Raw genomic sequence first — 22101 nt, 5'->3', positions numbered from 1 at the left:
CATCTGAATGATGTGAAACATGGAGGATGTAGAAATGTCCCATTTTATCTAAAAAAGGTTTCCCTTTTTTGCTGTGCTGTGCGTGTCTCTCTGCAGGATGAAATGTGTCACCTCTTCACTTCAAACACTAGATGGTAGGCTAGAGCTTTTTAGAAACGGAAAGGCCATTTGTTCACAACATCCTTGGCTTCAATGTAGATATCACAATCAGATGTCAATAAATCGCTGCTACATTGCATTAGTCTTGTTTAGGCTAGTTATAGAATTGCTGGGGAACATTAGAACTGAGTCAGACAGAAGCCTAACTTAACTTGAATATACAATTTGTTTAGTTGAGACTTACATCTGTAAGTGTAGATTTTTTTTTTTTTTTTACAAATATTTCTTGCTTCTGTCTATTTATTATTACCTAACACTGTTTTCCAAAAATTAAGCAATGCTTGCTTTAGTACCCACAGAGACAAATGCTGTTCTATTCAAGGCCCCATGCAATGAAACTGTGATATTTCTGGTATAAAGAGCCTTATTATTTAGTTTATTTGCGGAGTACATAGACAGCTGGAGTACTGACAGCACCCTGAGCAGCTACTCAATCCTTCACTAAAACAGGCTCAGTACCATGCGGCCTCCTGTTTAAATTTTAAAGTTTCAATTTTTTTTTTTATTATGCTGCATATTTAATGATCTACAAAGAAAGAAATTCACTTGGGAGAATTATGGCTTTCCCCTTGCTGGCAAAATAAGCAGTTCAAGGAAACACCCATCAGTGTGAAGTGGTTGGAAATATGGTTGTTTCTGCATTAGCTATGCAGCTTTATGTCTGCCGTTATGACTGACTCTTTCTAAAATGCAGAAAATGTACAAAGCTGGCAGAGAACAGGAGTGTAAACCTGGAACTTGATGGCTCTGACTGAAGTTGATCCTGATCACATTTTGCGCCACAGCAATGGAGCTACTCCCGTCTCTCCTCAATGCAACTTGTCAAGCTCATGCATATTTAATTGTTCATCCAGTGGGCAGCTATCAGATGAACCTAGCTAGATGAGGGGGTGGTGCTGGGGAGATGAGGATGACGATGAAGAAGATGATGGTGATGATGTGTAAAGTGAGGGGCTGGGTTTTGGAACATCAGCTTCACCTGCCCCTCCTCACCAGGAAAGGATGGAGACGGGATCTAGGCGGATCATTCAGCTGAGCTGCAGACGCAGAAGTCGCATAATATCTAGAGACCAAAAACTGGATTCTACACTTTTGTTTACCCTTTGCCTTATTTGTCAACCTTGAATGGATCTACTGGAGATTAAACAAGTTCCACAGCCCCCAAGTGAATGGTACTTCGGGCAAAGGAATACTTCAACATCATCCCTTCTACACTACTTTACTGAATCTTCCCTCAAAAGCTGAGAGCGTCCTTGTTGCCTCTGAGGAACCCCTGGCACCACTGAAAGGTGGAGCCAACCACTGTGCCACAGACTCAGGAAGGATGAAGAACAGTTTCTAGTGGATTTGTTTTTACCCCTTTCTCACAACAAACTGTGCCAGTGAGTTATCAAGACACTGTTTGGAGATAAAAGAGGAGAGCAAACAAAGAGCTAGAGAAAAATGCCTTTTGGGGGCTTAGCAGGTTTGAAGGAGCAGGTGCTAAAGCCTGGGAAGGAGGAAGTGAAGAATACTGTAGGGGACTCTCTCGGCAAACTGCAAAGGTGAGTGGGCTCGTACAAAGAATGATAGGAGAGAGAGATGAAAACTGGGTGTTTGTAGGGTCTTGCTCATTGTTTATATTTTGTATTTACAGTGGAGATTTTTCTTTAAACAAGAATGCTAGCGAGCACATTAATCCCGATGTGCTTTCAAAGATCCTGATGAGAAATAAATATTTGATTCTACTTCTTGCCAGGCAACACCGGTGATGTAATCACATATTTTATTTTAAGACATGAGTACATATTTTATATCTTATGCATTTTTCACAGGGATCTGTGTGTGCGGCGGAACCCTGGAGTGTTTTCATGTAAAACAAATGCAGTGTCACATATTATAACAAGTGGAAATTGTATGTTTTTTGCTGTTGCTTAATATAATTTTAATAATGACAATAAGCCCCTCGCACTAACATTCTCTTATTGGTAGTATGGTTGCTATTTCTGTTGTATAACGTTATATTCAATAACCCAATTATGGTCTTACACCCTCTTACATCTCCTGTTGTGTGTACTTATGTTGCATTTTGCAAAACCCGGGCTAAAAAGTGTAAGTTCACATGTGGCAGCCATTTTTTGGTTGTGTTGTTTTTTCAAATGAATAAAGCGTGATGTTATTTATCAGTGAGAGTCTTTGAGGAAAATCCCTGTTGATGAGAGCAGATGAGACAGTGACAGAAATGTTTGGGGAGTGGAACGGACGTAGGGAGTGAATCACCTGGGAGCAACCTGATAGCAGCATCGGTGCTGCCACCTTTTTATTGTGTGTCTTGGCTTCACCTCCTGCCCTGTTGGACAGAGAGAGACTTGTGTTACGCTGCTGTTTCATTGCCTCATTTTGATGAAGTTGCAGACACTGACAGGATAGTACATTACTATTTTAATTATGTGCAGAAAACCACAATTACACAATCTAGGTACACTTGACACAAAAAGTAATGAATATCATGGTTTAAGTAAAACAGTTCTACTTAAAAATGACTGAAGATAGCAACTGACTGTTTTTCCTGCTATGTGCTCCTTAGAAAAATTGATGGTAGCAACGTAGAAGAAGAGGACAACATTGAACTGACAGAGGATGGGCGCCCAGTGGCATCAGCACCGCGTCCTGCCCCACTACTGGACTGCAGTTGCGGTGGTCTTCCAAAGCGTTACATCATCGCCATCCTCAGTGGACTGGGCTTCTGCATTTCATTTGGCATTCGTTGCAATCTTGGTGTGGCCATTGTGGAGATGGTGAACAACAACACAGTCTACATCAATGGAACTCCGGTGCTTCAGGTAGCTGGAGCTAGTGGACAGGACCCCAGGGATATTGCTAATTCAGGACTTTGAATAATATATTTGTTTTGGTGTTGCCTGATATACATCAGAAGACCTTAGAGGACAGGACTTGTTGGGATAATAGTTGTTAATAGTGAGAACTCTGCACAAAGACACTATGAAGGAGTCCTAATGTCAGAAACTATCAGTTACACAGCGATACTTACAGTATCTCTTGCTAACTGTAGTTAAACTTGACAAAAATAGCTTACAGCTTAAAATTAACATTGTATTTTTAATGATGCGTTGCTTGTTTTTTAAATGTTGCAGTTGTTTTTTTCATATTCGTCATTATCCTCTGAAAGCCCCTTTCTCTCTTTCTAGAAAGCTCAGTTTAACTGGGACCCAGAGACAGTGGGGCTGATCCACGGCTCCTTCTTCTGGGGCTACATTGTCACTCAAATTCCTGGTGGTTTCATCTCCAACAAGCTGTCTGCCAACAGGTCACATGCACTTAATGACTTAAAGACTTATTGACTTGATGATGTATGTTATTAAATGCTCACATGATTTTGGCAAAGCACCTCCTCAGCCTGTGCAGTGAAAGGGTTAACGCTGTACAATGTGTGCACAAGCGGTGCTGATAGAGCAGATAGCAGTCCTGTAATAAAAGCTTCACAGGAAAAGAGGACACGCCACTGACAGAGTTAATAATGAAAGATCCTGCCTCTGATTTCTTTCTGAAACACCAGCCACTGGAATATTACAAGTGTCACTTACACACTGTTTTGGAAAAAGAGAAGGAAGGAGGATGGGGTGAAGGAGAGAAGGGAGTTAAGCAGCACCGTGGTGATGAAGCAGAAACTTGTGGATTGAAAGGGATGTCTTTATCTGGATCCATGAAAGCCAGAGGCGTGAGATCTGTCTCATTATAAGGCTGACTGAGACGCTTTGACCGCCAGATGTATTTGGAGATATACTACATGCCAATATCAGACTACAGTAGCTTCCAGACACTGCGTAGCATCTGTTTGTTATTTTCTACTTGTTACAGACACATCCAGACAGTGTCAGTGGATCATTCAAAGCATTATGGCAGGAGTGCATCTTTTTCTAATGTTCCTGAATAATAGTTACTTTCCCCATGTTTTATTTTGATCCTGCCAACTGTCACGTTATTACTTGTTCAGCTGATCAGCTAAAAAAAACAGTTTACACAAGAAATTAATTCACATTCATTTCTATTAATTCACAGCAAGTGTGCCAACTCAAGTCAGTACTGTCAGTCAGTCTGTACATTCATTACTAAATCACATCATCTGCTCCAGGAATGATTTTAAAGGAGCAGTTCAGTGTTTTGACAAATACACTTTACCACGTCCCATATGTAATACCTTTCTGCAACACAAATGATGACATCCCACTTTTTCTACAGGGTGTTTGGGGCTGCCATTTTCCTGACGTCAGTTCTGAATATGTTCATCCCATCAGCAGCAAGGGTCCACTATGGCTGTGTCATGTTTGTCCGCATCCTTCAGGGCTTAGTGGAGGTAAGAAATACACGTTAAGAAGTGAAACAGGGAGAACAGAGACTGGTTCAAACAAACAACAGTTTGACATTTGTAAAAGTGTATTGTATATAGATAGATGAGAAGATGAGAAGCTCAAGATGAGCACAAGAGTAAAACAAGTTTATGGATTTAATTGTTGTAAGTTGTAAATGCCACAAAAAGATATAACTAGTCTCTGTCTAGAAACACTAGCAGGAAAGTGTATTTCCCAAAATGATAAATTATTCCTTTAAAGTGTTTCCCCCTTTCCAGATGAATTGTAGAGTTCATCTCAACCCAAGCTCTGACCTTTGATATCTCCCACACCACGTCTCTGCTAGGGTGTCACCTACCCAGCGTGCCACGGGATGTGGTCGAAATGGGCGCCACCTCTTGAGCGAAGTCGACTGGCCACCACTTCATTCTGTGGTGAGCAGTTCCTGTTTCCACTTCTCTGAACGCTCCACAAACGCTCTTTGTCCAGTTTTCCCGGCCTTAAGTCAAAGTGGGAGTGGTCGGCAAATAGACACGAGAGACCACGTTTTGTTTTGCAGATGGAGTCCACTGCTGCCTCTCAGAAAATTAAAATAACCATGCTGCTCTTTAAACTGGTACCATGACAACCCACGTATCAAAACCCTCTTGACATTGTCTGTAAATGAACACGGCTCACCTGCATACTCTGGAGGAGCTTCTCCCTCTATTCACCCAAATGAAGCGTCATGTTGCTTACTGTCCAAAAGCACTCTCATGCGCCCTGCTCTATTCACAACAACAGAGTCCATGAATCTGTCGGGATAATAGAAAACACATTAAAACACCCTTTCTGTCATGACGGAGCCAATGACTCATTTGAGAGCATTTATCCACTGAAACTAATGTGTTTCTTTGATCTGTTTGTTTTCATTAAGATACATTTTCGCTCCAAGGTGTAGGATTTTTGTTCAACTGAGGAACTGTATATTAGATAAAGAGAAGACAGAGATGATGATAAAGATTTAGTTGTTCGTGATTTTCAAAGTGTACATGTTTATTTTAGTGTGAAAACTGTCTGAATATTTGAAAGGTTTTTAGTTAAAGATATTACTTCTGGTGTAATATTACTTAATACGACACCCATTGTTTCCAGGATCCTATGCAGGTGCTGTGATCGCCATGCCTTTAGCTGGAATACTTGTTCAGTACGTTGGCTGGTCGTCAGTGTTTTACATCTATGGTAAGACATGACATTTTTGAAGGAAGCTTGCAAACACTTCAGTTACACACCAAGAAATGTAAAACATGACTTCTTTGATTAACTTCAAAATTCAAAAAGGACAGAGAGAAATACATCATTTAGTGATACTCACCAGGTGTGTACTCACTTTAGTCTCACACTGTGTATGTACACCGAACCTTAGTGACATTTAAAGTGACTTTCATTATGTTGCTCTGTGGCAGTAGTATTTTGTGCGCTTTGCAGCAGAAGTGTTATCAGAATTGCTTTTGAGTTTGATTAAACACTCACATGAAATTCATACTCTGCCAGACGTGTTTTAATAAAAATCTACTCTGGTTCTGGTGAGATATAATCTCATGATTTATTGATGCAAATTAGCATTTTCCTGGCTGGGCCCTGTGACTCATACCTTGCTCAATTCATTTTAATAATGAAAATTCTTGTGGTCCAGGGAAGGTCTTGGCTTGTTTTAATTAGACCTGTCCTGACATAAAGATGCTCTGTAACACTCAACAAAGCTTTTGCCCTAAAGATCAACATGTTTAAATGTATGTGTAGAAGATCATCTATTCACTTTTTTTTTGTTGTCACTTCATGACAAGGTGTTTTTGGCATTATATGGTATGTGATGTGGCTCCTCCTGGCATATGGAAGTCCTGCTCAACATCCCACAATCACAGATGAGGAGAGGATGTACATTGAGACCACCATCGGTGAAACAACCCGTCAACTGAGTGTAACTGAGGTGTGTAATATGCTGCCAGTATTTCAATTAAGTCTTGACACACAAGACACATTGCATTTAAAATCTTTTTTCTCCCAATCACAGAAATTCAAGACTCCATGGCGTCGTTTCTTTACATCCATGCCTGTTTATGCCATCATTGTGGCCAACTTCTGCCGTAGCTGGACCTTTTACCTGCTCCTCATCAGCCAGCCGGCATATTTTGAGGAAGTCTTTGGCTTCCCCATCAGCAAGGTTGGCTTTACAGTGTCACTACAGCAGTTAATCTCGTCGTGAGAAATACAGCACATCTATGTCCATAAATGCAAAGTGTTTTACAGATTCTTTACTTGAATGTGCAAACTGCCAACAGGTGGGCATCCTGTCTGCTGTTCCCCACATGGTGATGACAATTATAGTTCCTATTGGAGGACAGCTGGCTGACTTCTTACGAAGTAACAAAATCATGTCTACCACAAATGTGAGGAAACTCATGAACTGTGGAGGTATGTCATGGTAAAATACTGCCAACATTAAAAGTAATATTATCTCAAGCTGCATATATCTAGCAGTTTTTTAACCCCACTACGTTTGTTTTTAATAAGTACTAAACATACATTTGTTTCTTCCATGAGCTCATGCCGTACATTCTCTGCTCCTGTATTTTCCTGTATAAGGATTTGGTATGGAAGCTACTCTGCTGCTGGTGGTTGGGTTTTCTCACACTCGAGGGGTCGCCATCTCCTTCCTAGTCCTGGCTGTGGGCTTCAGTGGATTTGCCATCTCAGGTATCACAACTGTATATCTGCACTGAAGAAACATTTGTGTTTCACCAGAAATGGAAGCCTTATAGTTTAACTGCTAGACCTAACATATGTCATTTTTTTGAAGGTTAATTCATGAAAAAACACTAAAATCCAGAGGATGTATCAGCTGTGCCTTTTCCTTTTTTGCCCGTATCTCTGTCTTTGGCATTATGAAAGATTCATCTAAAAAGGGAAATGCAGTACACTCCTTTGGGTGTGATGCAGTATACTGTACTGTATGCGTTAGCCTGCCAAGCTTTCACACATGCACATCTCTTGAATATTTTATATACACTGTTGTCAAGGCAACAACAAAAAAATCTAAATATGCATGTGCATCTAAATCATGTTCACTTTTGTAACATACAAAAATTCCCAAATATCAAGAGCTATGTGGACGTAATTGTGCACTGTGTCATTAGGTTTTAATGTCAATCATCTGGATATTGCTCCTCGCTATGCCAGCATCCTGATGGGCATTTCTAATGGGGTGGGAACGTTATCTGGAATGGTGTGTCCCCTGATTGTTGGAGCTTTGACTAAACACAAGGTAACACTTTTGAATATATAGTGTTATATATATTTTTCATTAGTTGTGTCACGAGTAGTTCTTATAGAGCACACTCTTGACTATAAGTGAAGACTTTTACTTGGGTGTTTCGGTCATCTATGTTGATTCTGTGCAAACTGTTGTATTTATTTCAATCATTTTGTGTGGAGTCATTCTCAGCTCAGTCTGTAAAAGATCACAGGAACCTCCATGTCTTTCACTGAGGTTTTCTGTCAAGTATAAGGTATATGAGGTCTTTTTTGTGAAAAATTCCTGTCCGTAATCTTGCACCTATCAGAGTTTTTGTTAATAATTTATAGAGCTGTAAAATGTATTACACACAGCAGTAGTGTTTAACATTGGAATAAATAAGACAGTAGATTTATAGCATTGCCTTAGTGGCTCATCATGAAAAGATCAGTAATCCTGCTTTCAACAGGAAATTCTATTCATCTCCCTACAGACTCGTATGGAGTGGCAGCATGTCTTTGTTATTGCGGCCATGGTGCATTACACGGGGGTCATCTTCTATGCTATCTTTGCTTCGGGAGAGCAGCAGGAATGGGCCAACCCTGAGAGCACGAGCGAGGATAAATGTGGCATTATTGATGAGGATGAACTGGCTGAAGAGTCAGAGCTCAACACCGAGAACATGGTGGCTCCCAAAAAGAGTTACGGAACAACAGACAATTCATCTGATCGAAAACAGGGCTGGAAAAAGAAGAGAGGCGTGACCACACAAGACGAAGAGGAACATTATGGGAATGGGGACTATCAGGAACGGTACCAGTGAGACTGAACTGTGAAAACACTAAAATCTAGTCAAGTTCACATCTGTGGAAATGTCAGAAACATCAGTGAAGTGGCAGAAGAAGCTGCATCATATGTACCTCAAGACCGCCTTTTTTCAATATCGGCCAGTTGAACTGAGATGTACTGTAAAAATCATACAGAAACACAACATTAAAAAAGTAGAAAGGAGTAAAAGAAAACGAAACTCTGTTAGAAACCGATTAGATCAAAATATAAGCAAAGAGATATCAGCAAAAATGTATTACTCACCTAGACTGTAAACTACCATGTTTAACACAATAGAAAAGCAAACCACAGACCAACACTGATGGACCATCTATGTCTGTGTTAAAGAAACGTCAGAAACACATATCAGCTTTCAAACCAGACTTCTTTTCTCCAACCTGCACTGATTATAATCCGTCTGTGGAAGCACCCACTGACTTAACTTGATGTAGCTTACTTTGAACCATGTGAAAATGTTTTTGAAATGTTTTGTGTCAGCTATGCAACATGAAAAGAGACGTGTTTGGAGGATAATAATGGATTTGACAATGGACCACAGTGTTAATGATGTGAATCTTACTTTTTTTTTTTTTTTGCTTGTATGTATTTGCTGTTGCTGAATGATTGCATCCTGTCACCGCTTTGCTCGCTCTCCTTGTTTGTAATGCACTGATGGTTAGCTCAGTGCTGGCGTTACTTAATGAAGCATTAATGTAACTCTATTTATTCTACTGGCGTTTGTCTTTTTGCAACTTCTTGATGTTTTAAGCCTGGAGACCTGGTTTGTTTCTAAAAGATAATGTATCGTAAAGTTTCATCCTAATCATAAAAGAATTTGAGAAATTTACACTCATTGTTCATCACTTCCACAAAGACAAGACAGTCAGTATTGTACAGTAAATGATCTTTTGTCTGAGTATTGATTTGATTTGCACTTTATTTGAACACACTGGAGATGTAATAATCTACATTTTTATTCTATAAACATAAAATCCATGAAGACCTTTAAGCTTCAGAGTGCATAAAATTATTCAAGATTTAATGATAGTTGTGAGGTTTTGCTTGCTAAATGCTAACAGCAACAAAGTTCCTTATCTTAGTTTAGTAAATTAGCATTTTCAAATACACTAATTAGCAGGAAAAACATGATGATGTAGCGATGGATCACAGTGGTGACACAATCAGAGCTGGAGCCAGAATGACAGAATAGCTCAGAGGACACTTGTGTGTCTTCTCACTCTATATTATATGTAGGTTTACCTTAATTTATCTGTTTTACATTTAAATTGTTAACACAAAGCAGTCATAAAGGCACTGTTTATACTATTTACATGCTCGTTAGCTTAACTATTAAGAAACTATTGACAATGCTCAGCTCTGCCTGTTTACAGTAGTAAGCTCAAATTGGACATCTTTAAATATCCCAAGACTGCTCTGTTTCCCATCACGAATGGTAAACATCCTTTGTCTTATCTGTCTTTGTCCGCATGCTTCATTTTCACCATGGAAGTTAATTACCGGACAGGATATTCCTCCCAAGTGTTAGATTTTATTATAAGTCTTAGTTTTTTTATGTTATTATTTTAGGCACATCATATTTGTTAATACTCTTTGATGAAGATCAGATCACATTTTATGACAAATTAATGGAGAAAACCATGAAATTCCAAAAGAATCACATACTTTTTCTTGCCACTGTATGTTTCTATAAAGGTCAGTTTAACGGCTTATGACCTTATGAAAACACAGGGGCAATTATGTGACTTTTTAGGATTCATTCAATCACAATACATTTCTGGAATAAATAACTAAACACCAATGTGAAAGGAATGATAAAATGATCATAATAATGATTCTAGCCTTTAAAAGGTGGAGAAGCACTGTTTTCTATTTGATTTGATTCAACTTCATACTGTACATGCAACTTAGAAATATGTTCAGTGGAGTTTTGTCCACTAGCAATCGCTGCCAACTCATATCTCACATGCTCTCGAACACAGACCAGATAGTCCACAAACAGCCGACAGCCAATGGCAAAGGTTCTGTTTATTTCAGAGACACTGTCTGTTGACTCAGGAGGGCCTCTTTGAATGGAGCAACAACCCATTAATGATTAAACTATTGTTTTTGGATAAATTAAGCTTTACAAAGACAAGATGAATTTGATTTCCCGGGTGCGTGTTCGCCTTAGAGAACTCAAAGACGACAGGGCAGGTGTGCGGAGGAATGAAAGTGCCAGTATAAACAAATATGGCATAGACTGCAGTGACGCGATAAAATGCATTCAACAGTTCAAGGACAGGTGACGATTGCCACACAGTCTGCTTTCAGAGGTTTTTTTTTATGAGGCACTCAATTTCTTGTGGTACTTGTAACGTAAATATGAAAGCACAGTGAGTAGAAGACCTCCTTTTGCACAGAAACAGAGACACACACCACAACCCCCCCCTGTTTTCATCCAAAGATAAAACAGTATAAACTGTTGGACTGATAGCAGCAGCTTGTTCAGACTCACACCAGATGTTTACGTCATGCTAATGAGTGCATGTATGTTCCAAGCGTGATGTTTCTGCGTGTGGGTGGGATTTCTGTCCCGCTGGAGAATTCGGGAGGCCGCCTCTTGTCTCGTGAAGATAAAGAGGGATTTTTTTTTTTTTGGGTGGTGGGGTAGTCGGCATGGGGGGCGTTGGGGATGGGCTCAGGGGTGGGGAGACGTGGACAGGAATGGACAGTTTAATTAATAACCACCATCCTTTTCTCCCTGACCTCAACTGGTCACACACGCTCTCACTGGAATCCAACCACAAACAACTTAATGTTCATTAGGAACTATTGATGGAGTTGTAGCTCACTGTGTGGACACAAGGAAACAAGGCTACAGGAGACAACGTCACCAGGCAGGAATATCCACTGACAGGGAAAAGGTAAGAAGCAGCACAACGTGAACGTATTTAATGCTGGCTGGTGAACAGGTGACTTCTTATGAGCCTCTGTGTTAACAGCTAGTGAAGTATGTGTGGCTGTTGTGTGGGCTATTAGAGCAGACTGGGGGGGGGGGGGGGTTCTAAATCCTTGTGGGCTGCTTTTTTTTTTTATCTCAGGGGAAATTACAGAGTTAATTACAAAATGTGATGGCTGAGGTCATAAAAGTAATGCTTCATGTGTGACCACGTTGTGGCCTTGACACCACAAAGGCCACGGACAAATATAAAAACACGTCAGTCTTGCGATATCATCAAGTTCATCTATCAGTTTACAGGTGTTACTAGATTATTAAACGAGCTACAGTATATACTTCATATTAATTATGTTCAGTTAATGTTTAATAAAAGTACATCAGACAATACTGATCTTGTTTTATACCCTGTCAAGTCAGCATTAATGACATGTACTTGAATATGTAATGAGACAGAACATACAGTATAATAATAATAATTTACTTTATTAACTGCTCAGAGAGGACTTGTTGTCTTGTCTTGACTTGTGCTACTGAACATCACATCAGATGTATTGGTCCACAAGTCACACTATTTTTTTTTATTGTTGTTACAGAGGTAACTTTCTGTGCTTTATGAACTGGTGTCCAACAACCGTCCTTAATGAATGAGTGGGTGGGCGCCGACATCAACGTGGTGGGACCACTGCAAATCCCACCCGGCGATGAATTCTCCATATCAGAGAGCTCCCACTTGTTTGGTAAGTCTGCATGGCAGAAAGCAGCTCACAGAAAGATGAAACAAGACTACAGAGGAGGACACTATCATGTTGATGACGGTATCGCTTCAGCTCTAAATACAGCTGAGGCTAATAGGAAGCAAGAGATCACCAGTACAACTTTAAACCATAATAAACAAAAGAAAGGCCCTGTCATTGCTTGAACCACGTTTCTAGCTTGGAAAACATACCGGCACATCCCAGTCTCATCCCTAAATCTTTTCTTCTGAAAGGACACCACACATTTTATACTGAGCCTCCTTGGGTGAACATGACAGTGTAAGCACACAGCTAAACATGTGTGTAAATGAGCTGTAGTAACATGTCACACATGAGTTATGGATTGATAATATACACAAGGACAATATGCCCAATAAATCAATTACTGAGTACAAATTCCCATGTGCCTGCTCCATCAACATTTTATTAAAAGTCAAGCACTGCAGTCAACAACACAACAGAAAAACCTAAGGATATTAGTGTTTTTGAGATTACAGTCGTTGTTGTGGTTATTTTATAATCAGTTCCACTGAACAAATTGTTGGTGATTGTGAAAAGGTATTCAGAAAAGAAGTAACTATTATTTTTGATTAATCTCAATATATAATATAAACAGCAAAGCCCATCTGCTGTAGCAAATCAAATCACTAATAAAGACAGCAGGATCAGAGTCACATTGTACAGTAGCAGTCGGCCAGTACCTTTGTCCAAATCTGAAAATGACTCCGCACATTAGCCAGCTACTTGTAATGATGTAAAGAAATGTGACTGTGTGGTTAATGAGTAGCTGCAGGAACCTTTGCTCCCCCTGGGGTTACTCAAGCAAGTGCCAAGTAGCTCAGCGCTTCATCTGCTGGTGTGTCGTCTATAGAGGAACGCTTTCCAATAATAAATGGATTTTTAGTTAGAAACCAAGGACGGACTGACCCACAAAACAGAACTGGACTGTCGGGAATCAAAGAGTAAAGTCTCCAAACAGTCTGTGCATTTGGTCACACAGACATGGCCATGGTCCAGACCAAGTCTTCCAGAGGTCAGTGATGAAACGCTTTACAGATGTAATTAGCATGTAGAGGTTTGTACAGATTGAAACCCCTGACAATACTTCAGTACAGTTTAGGAATGACTGTTACACACTACACATTGTTGTTTCTTTAAGGGAAACGTTGTGTCATGAACATATCAGCCCTGCACTGGAAATCGGTAACGATAAAATAACGGAGTGATCCTCTTCACGGTGTTGTATGAGTTTCAGAAGTGCCAACTTGTCTGGAGTTGAGTTACATGCCACCCTAAAAGACACAGTGTGCTCTGTCCCAGCACGCCGTTAATCATTTATGAGTTTATAGTATGTGTTGCATGCGTTACAGACTACTGCTTCTGCAGGGAAGCAAGTTTATCTTATTAAAAGTGAGGGTTCAGGGACAAAAGGTTCTGTAATGCTCACATTGATGAAAAATAACTTTTCTACATGACATGATAGCTTTACAGCTTATTAAAAACACAAGTCAAAAGAATTAAAGCTGCTCTAATATTTGGATATTAACAGTGGGACAAAGGCCTGTGTGTAATGTGAAAGGGCTTCACTCATAGTGATGACACAACAGATATTTATCATGGGACTGTGCAGTTCTCCTGAGCATCTTTCAGCTGACTGCTCTGGTTTTACAGCCTGCAGTTTTGGTTAGTCTCCTTGAGTTGAAAAGTTGTGCACTTTTTCTTTTTACTGCAACTCTCCCTAAATAATAAATTGTAAATAAATGATTGCAGGTTTGTGATTTTGGTTTCTAAAAGTAAATGTGAAATGACACACACTACTTCAAATAAGCCTTGTGGAATCTGATGTCTTTCTGAAACTTAGTTGTAGTTTAATCTCTGCTCAGCGTCCATGCAGTAGTTTCTCTTTCAGCTTTTAAGCTGCCACACCGTGCCTTGTTTTTGGTCAGACATGTGGTCTAATAATGTGTTCTCCTCTTCTCCTCTTAGATATTCTTGCAGACCAGGGCAGTCCTCTGCTGCACGATCCCGACATCTTACCCTTCAACAGCTACCCCAGCATGCAGTACCAACCCATGGAGCCAATTATGTCTTCAACACCGTACTACTCCAGTCAGAACTACTATCCCCAGTACAATGGGGACGAATGGTATTCACACACAGGAATATATGAACTGAGGAAAGGACCCCTGGACGTCAGCTATGATGCTGAGATCGAGGACGCATCAGCTGTGGCGCCTGTTGTGTGCAAGAGGACCCGGCACACGTTGCAAGCTGGAAGGGTCAAAGGGGAGGAACTATGTGTTGTGTGTGGAGACAAGGCCTCTGGATACCACTATAATGCTCTCACCTGTGAGGGATGTAAAGGTGGGATTTGATGTCAGACACTGACACACACACACACACACACACTGTATGGGATTTTAGTCCTTCTCAGAACAGTTTAATTAATGACTCCCTCAGGTACGGGTGCTGTGTATAGCGGCACATTGATTTCATGTTTAATTTCAAAGCCAAAATCTAATAAGACGTATGTCAGAGTTTCTCCTTTGAGAGACAAGAAGAAGTCAAGCGGGGACCTGGGTGAGCATCTGGCAGCTTCGGCTGGATGCAAAGCGGATCCATCCATAGTCTAAAGAAGCTTGATCAGGAAAGGTCTTTGTGGAAGCACAGCATACTAGACTGCACCTTTTGGGATTTCAGTAGTTCTAATGAAAAAACAGAGAAATAAATATATATGGCCATCATAGCATAGCTAAAAAATAAATCCAATGGTGCACAGTACTGTCCACTGAACTCGTCATGAAGTTGTACAGACTGACTGAAAGAAAAAAAAAGATAAATGAGGAAACATTACAGTAAGACCAAGCCTTTACAACTCTTCACAATGTAAAAATTAACCACTTGGTGACAGTGGAGTTGTGGCCTTTACCGTCCCCTCCCTGTGGTTTTATGACACTGTGAATTTACTGTGATTCCTGTTAAAGCGCGAGGTGAATGGGTATGAGTGTAATTCCACACTGTGAGGCTGGACAATGCCAGGAGTGCAGCAGCAGGGCTGTGTTCTGCCATTTGACTGAGAACAGGCTCAGGTCTACCTGGTGCTGCTGCCAGATTGGGTTCCTTCTCAGCTTTCTGCTGTACAATGCAGGAGCAACCTGAGCCCAGTTACGCTAATGTATGCCATTGTGCTTAATGTTGTATGTCAGAATGTCTAATAACTGTTCCAAAGTTTAAAAAAGTGTGTGTGTGTGTGTTTGTGTGTGTGTGTGTGTGTGTGTGTGTGTGTGTGTGTGTGTCCACGTATTTGCTCTATTGCTGTCTCTCTCTGGCTCATTGTTACTTGTTTTCACGGGATCCTCTGTGTGACATTATTATTAGAACAGTGAAACGCGTGAAACTGTTTTTTGTGCCAACGTCTTAATCATCAATTCTGGTTACATAAGTTCAAACTGGTATAGCAACCCATGGATTGATTGACATATTAATCACATAATTTATTTATAAATTTCACAAAATGGTAAAATGTTCCACTACAAGTCAGAGGTTTAACTTTTATTGTTGTTAGATCTCATTGTGCAGAATTCCCTATTTTGGAGTTCTGTTGATGATGTTACATATATTTCATTTGTATCATTTTTGATGGATTAATACAGATAAATAGCATTTTACTGTTTTTTGTTTTGAATACTTTATCCAAAATTATTATCAGTGCATCATAAAAATAACAGCCAATATTTCTTTTTCTCACATACACTTCCTGTATGTTGAAGTATATGTCACTTAAAAAACAACAACAAGAAATAAGAACAGATAATCCAAACTTACTGTATGTCTGATAAACAGAAAAATCTATTTGAAAACAATGCCTCCACTAAATCCATACATTTATCTACAAATAAGAAATGACATGTTATATTGTAAGTGACCATTAGGTTAAGAAGAGAAGGACCTTTGTTGTACATTTTTACTTCTTATTTCCTGTCATCTGTCTGTTGTCCACTGTCAGTGAATTATGACTACTGGTAAACACCTAAACATCAATCTCTATTGTCCTTAAATATCCATTACTGGCGGGGTTTTTGCTTAAAAACTATCTTTTTTATTAAGTGCTGTACTGTATTTGTTTTACTGTGTTCAGGTTTCTTCAGACGGAGCATAACGAAGAACGCCGTGTACAAATGCAAGAGTGGTGGGAACTGTGAGATGGACATGTATATGCGCAGGAAATGTCAGGAGTGCAGGCTCAGAAAGTGCAAAGAAATGGGCATGCTGGCTGAATGTGAGTACCACTTCCCATTAAGAGACCATGGTACACGATCATGCTGACAGGAACCTGCTATGATTGTTAATCGATACGATGGAGAATGAAAACAGAACTATTGCTGCTTACTGTCATGCATGACTTCAAACGGATTTGCAGCGTCCATAAACACACACACACACACACACACGCACACACACACACACACACACACACACACACACACACACACACACACACACACACACACACACACACACACACACTCTCTCTCTACTGTCATGTTCAGTAGAATCAAGAGAAACTGTCAGATGCTGCCTTGGTAAGCCCTCATTTTCCATTCTGACACTGGCTGTTGAATTTTGCTGGGGATTGAATGTCACATAGCAGACAATAGTAAGGTCCAGTGTTCATTACCGTTACGGGAATAGAAGCAGTTAAAATTAACTGTCATTAAAAGTAATTTGATATATCTTAAAGGTTGTTTTGAGCATTGGGTTATAAGTAGTTTCAAACTGGAAGCGCACCACAATCAAGGACAGAACTATAACTCTATATAAATTATATATAACTTCTGTGAAGTCTCTGGAGCATCATTAGTTGCTGGTTCTATTCAGAGCTGTCAGTTGAAAGGAGGTGGAGGACGGACGGGACTCCTGTTGCTCATAAATAGTGCACAGAAGGAATAGCTTGCCACCTGCAAAATGAATATTGCAGGGTGGCAGGTTTTCATGGCCGTCGTCAAGAGCTCAACAAGTTAGACCTTTTTGGTCACAGTGTGAAAAGACAGATGTGAAATTACTGCTGCGCTGTTATTTTGGTCATTACTTTGTACTCCACTCTGTCCTCACGGGTTTTTGAAAAAGAGAGAGATATATTTCACTTGTCACTTACAAGTGAACTTACAAAATAGGCATATATATGGAAATGTGAAGGAATGACTTGGTTTATCATTTGTGCATTATATTTAATAATATAAACATTATGATCACAGAGAACACATTGGATTGTCAATTATTAAAATCAAAAGTTTAAGAATGAAGAAAGAGTTTAAGGTGCTACAGGTACTAAAGCTTTTGCCGCTGCTGGCAGGCCTGCTGACCGAGATTCAGTGTAAATCTAAAAGGCTGCGGAAGAACACCAAGGCTTCCCCAGGACAGTCGACCGGAGACGAGACCGAAGCGGCAGACAATACAGACAGCAAACACGTCACCTCAACTACCAAACTGCTGAAGGTAGTCACAACTCGTGCCCTGGAAATGTGCAGTTTTCCACATTCATTAGATTCCACAATTGTTTTGATATAAACTTTAAAAAATGTGTCATCATATAGTGAGGTGCTGTTTCTGTTTTCTCCTTTTTTCTTTTTAAATGCAGGAAAAAGTCGAAATCACTAAAGAGCAGCAGGCGCTTATGAAAGTCATTGTAGATGCTTATAACAGACATCAAATTCCTCAAGACATGGCCAAAAAACTGGTATAACACCCTTAACATTGCTTCAAACCTTTTCCTGTGTATCTGGATTACTGTGTGTGGCCTGTGTTTTTACTGTTTACTGTTCTTGTTTAACTCAAAGCTACAAGAACAGTACAGTGCAGAGGAAAATTTCCTCCTGTTGACAGAGATGGCAACAAGTCAAGTTCAAGTGCTGGTGGAGTTTACAAAGAATATTCCAGGTAATGTTCCCCAGCTCACATATACTGATATTGAAAAGTTTTACATATGTTTTTTTTTTAAAGTTTTTGCTGCCTGAGACCATGTTGTGCAAATAAAAAACAAACACACTGAACCATTATTCCTTGCTTCTTGTAATGAGTGGTGTTATGCCTCTGGCAGGCTTTCTGTCTCTGGACCACGAAGACCAGATCGCTCTGCTGAAGGGTTCAGCTGTGGAAGCCATGTTTCTACGGTCTGCTCAGGTTTTTAGCACAAAGATGCCCAACGGGCACACAGAAGTTCTGGAGGAGAGGATACGCAAGAGTGGTAAGTCAGACGAAGTAGTCCCCCTCAAACGTTTTGTCTCTGTACTGTACGTGTGTGAACAGCTCCATCAGAACTCACATGGTGTCGCTAATCATCACCCAACGTGTAGTACTGTGCATGCAGCTTTTAAATATGGCACCTTCTGATTTATGACCTTCAAGAGTCTTGTCCTGTGCTCCACCAGCTGCAGCAGGCTGCACCCGCATCATCATGACATTTGTATGTGCACCTGCAGCCAAGTCTAGTCCGATCCTCCTTTAATAATTGATCTTCCTGATCTGTGTGATGCAGCTGCGAGACGTGTGCTGACCTGTTGATCTCTGGCTTGGTGTGGGTTACGCATGCACACACACACACACACACACACACACACGCTCACAGGGTATAGTTTCACCCAGATTAGGCATGTGTGCTGGCATGCACACAGGTAAAGGAGAGCAGTCAAGCAGCCCCACACATAAGCTGGTCGGCCGTGGAAAGGTTTTTTTTTCCAAAATAGAAACTGCTCCATTTGCACTTATATCAAATATATGTATGTGGGGTGTCATCACGTCAACCAGGTTGGACAGTTTGGATAGACGGCAGCAGTGATGGCAGGAGTGTGTGTGCGTCACTGGGTCCCTCAGCACCGCTCTGGTGTGAATGGTGGGGATAAGAGATATTCACACTAAAGGCCAGTCTGGGAGAATAAGAGAGCAAAGCTGTCTGAAAAGACCATTGTTCCTTATCAAAACATCATGAGTGCTATTGTCCACTTCTCTCCCTTGGAGCCTCACTGGCATTTCTGAATGCTTGATGATGTGTCAAACTCTGCTAGTTTGAAGAGCGTCAAAAGGAGGAACTGTTGCCTCAAGCAAACTGAACACAAACCTTTTAAGATCATCTAGAAAGCAGTTTGTCATATTCATCCTTATTTATTAGTAAATCATTACCAAAAGAATAAAAAAACAACTCCTACTTCAGCAGCAAGTATTTCTCTTTCAAGCTTCCTTTTGTGAAGTGTACATTATAACAGTGTTACAACCATCCTGTAGACTTAATATACAGTCTACAGATCCAACCCACCATATCTAGAATATTTTGAGGTACATTTTCAGTTAAAATCACTATTATCTCTCTCTTAAATTGATTCTCTTTCTCCTCTAGTGAGTACTCCTCACAAACACTCAAATGTATTTTGCAATATACAGTATTCATAAATGAAATTAAAAATGTTTACTGTGTCTTTTTCCTGTCTGCCCTTTGACTCTTTGTCTATTTAACTCTTGAGTGCTGAAGTGTCAAATGCATTTTGCACGGGTGTTACTGCACCGTCACACAACAACATACCCAAACATAAAAAGCAAATTTATTGTAAGCTGCATTTTTATATCTCACAGCTGATAACAGCAATAAATTTTATCAGCTTTGCTGCTGATGTGTTTCGGCTGTGTGTGTTGCAGCCACATATCTGTGATCTAAACTGTGGCGTTGTTATTGTGGTACTGTGTATGAGCTGAAACTACTGTAAGTAATAATGTTAATAATTAACAGAGATTAAACAGTGGATTAAAAACTGGTCGTCACATTGTTCCAATCAAAAGGAATATTTCTGAAAACTGAATGTGTGACAGTTTTTTTTTTGTTTGTTTGTTTTTTCGCAGGCATCTCAGAGGAGTTCATGACACCCATGTTCAACTTTTACAAAAGCATCGGTGAACTCCACATGGTGCAGGAGGAACAGGCTCTCCTCACAGCCATAACCATCTTGACACCAGGTATCACCAAGTCACTGATGTGGACAGTTTATGTCAACATGTGATGTGTTTTTTCCTAAATCAGTATCTATAATCATTCATGCCCTAAAAGACCAACGTATTGCTGCGGTTCACTCCCAGATCGGCCTTACGTGAAGGATCACCAGGCTGTAGAGAGGCTTCAGGAGCCCATGCTGGACGTGCTGAGGAAGCTGTGTGCCTTACATCATCCGCAGGAGCCACAGTACTTTGCTCGTCTCCTGGGCCGACTGACAGAGATGAGAACACTCAACCACTACCACGCAGAAATGCTCACGTCCTGGAGAGTGAACGACCACAAATTTACCCCGCTGCTCTGTGAGATCTGGGACGTGCAATGACAGCAGTTTGGGGGGTGAACACTGAACATAAACCTTTTGCGAGATACAGTCATTGTCCAGCTACAGTACACGTTTGTACTGGAATTAAATGTGCACAATCTGTTTGCGTCTCTGTTGCCTGACCTTGATAGCACTAGTAATGCGTCGTCATGTCTATTTACTTTGTGACTCTCATTGTTTTTCCTGCACAAAGAAAGGGAAAATGCATGTTCTTTTTACTGTGTACATCATCTGAGACATCTGGAAAGCCCAATGAGATTATTCAGACACCAAAGTACAAACACTGGAACATATTCGAAGCAAAGATGGTGCTCTTATGATATGTAAGGTTTCAAAGTCGCCATTATTATTATTTGTAAAACGTCATAGGATTTGCTACATGTATGTTCTGTAAATAGTTTTATGTTAAAAAAGGAAATTACCAGACAAACAGTTTACATTGGAACATTTTCAAGTTCAGTCAGGACACAATAATTCAATAAGGAGTACACATACATTAGGTATATACCATCTGGTACCTTTAAAAAATATATGATTTTTCCATTATAATCTTACTAAATCTCAGAACATTTCCATAGTGAACAATAACAATGACCCTTTTAAGTCATATTTCTACATTTAACTCTTAATCAATAGTAGAAACCAAACAAAAATGTCTAAGTTGAAGGACCATAAATATGTTTCTGTGTGTTTTAACTAATTTTATAGAATTAAACAATGTTTATTTTTGTTGTAGGCCCTTTTAATTGACTTGGTCTTTGTATCTTTCTTTTTATTTTATTGCAGTAGAAACAATATGCAGCAGAAGCTTAAATAGTTAGTCATAGCCATAGTCATGGCAGTAATTCTACATACACTTTGCAATGCAGAACAGTAAAGTACACATATGTTCATTCACTGCAAAATTTGGTATGATTTGACTTTGAATGAATATATTTTTTATTGTATGAATTTATTTAGATTAGTACACAAGACATGAATACAGATACAGATCTATTCACAATATAAAAGCTGTATTGTATTTCAAATGACTGTCACCAAGGTCTAAAAATTTACCATTTTACAGAAAAGAAACTTTACATCATCTACATCATTTACATAGCGTACTGTAAAAGTAAATACATTTGTGAGCTAAAACATTTTTTAGTGAACAATATGGCCTGTAGTCATTTTTATGTTTGACAGCAAATTGCACTTTAAGAACAATAAATGATCTTTCCACACAGGTTAATGCCCAAAATTGTATCACAGCACCATCTTGTGGAGGAACATGACAACAAACATATGCACAGTAACAACATTATTTATTTGATTGACACAAAACGCAGACACACAAAGCAGTAAATGTACTCACGCTGTACTGACCACAGATTCAGACCACATGTTTTTCTGGTGGAAATAACATACACAGGTTTTC

At 39.8% G+C, this 22101-nt stretch overlaps 2 protein-coding genes across 5 annotated transcripts; both read left to right on the top strand.

The window, feature by feature from the left end:
• Window positions 1-1602: 1602 nt before the first annotated feature.
• slc17a8 (solute carrier family 17 member 8) lies at window positions 1603-9156 on the top strand. Of its 3 annotated transcripts, none has more exons than XM_026365815.1 (12): window positions 1603-1703; window positions 2726-2981; window positions 3348-3466; window positions 4399-4513; window positions 4855-4942; window positions 5643-5729; window positions 6335-6468; window positions 6562-6711; window positions 6830-6962; window positions 7134-7244; window positions 7685-7812; window positions 8276-9156. In XM_026365815.1, the coding sequence occupies exons 1-12, from the start codon at window positions 1603-1605 to the stop codon at window positions 8603-8605; spliced, it is 1752 nt and encodes a 583-aa protein (XP_026221600.1). In that variant the 3' UTR covers window positions 8606-9156. The 3 variants fall into 3 exon arrangements, with proteins under 3 accessions (XP_026221600.1, XP_026221599.1, XP_026221602.1); XM_026365814.1 differs by having other exon boundaries at window positions 6335-6477; XM_026365817.1 differs by lacking the exon at window positions 6562-6711.
• Window positions 9157-11335: 2179 nt separating this feature from the next.
• On the top strand, window positions 11336-21350 carry nr1h4 (nuclear receptor subfamily 1, group H, member 4). 2 transcript variants are annotated; one of them, XM_026364644.1, is made up of 10 exons: window positions 11336-11534; window positions 12163-12306; window positions 14311-14688; window positions 16463-16603; window positions 17678-17820; window positions 17963-18061; window positions 18162-18261; window positions 18422-18568; window positions 20212-20325; window positions 20446-21350. In XM_026364644.1, the coding sequence occupies exons 2-10, from the start codon at window positions 12210-12212 to the stop codon at window positions 20682-20684; spliced, it is 1458 nt and encodes a 485-aa protein (XP_026220429.1). In that variant the 5' UTR covers window positions 11336-11534; window positions 12163-12209; the 3' UTR covers window positions 20685-21350. The 2 variants fall into 2 exon arrangements, with proteins under 2 accessions (XP_026220429.1, XP_026220430.1); XM_026364645.1 differs by lacking the exons at window positions 11336-11534; window positions 12163-12306 and adding an exon at window positions 13136-13357 and having other exon boundaries at window positions 20446-20684.
• Window positions 21351-22101: the final 751 nt, after the last annotated feature.

Source organism: Anabas testudineus, chromosome 6 (assembly GCF_900324465.2).
Source record: "Anabas testudineus chromosome 6, fAnaTes1.2, whole genome shotgun sequence".
In the NCBI taxonomy this organism is placed as follows: Eukaryota; Metazoa; Chordata; class Actinopteri; order Anabantiformes; family Anabantidae; genus Anabas; species Anabas testudineus.
Note: the sequence above shows the minus strand (reverse complement) of the source record. Positions and strands in the feature narration are given on the sequence as shown.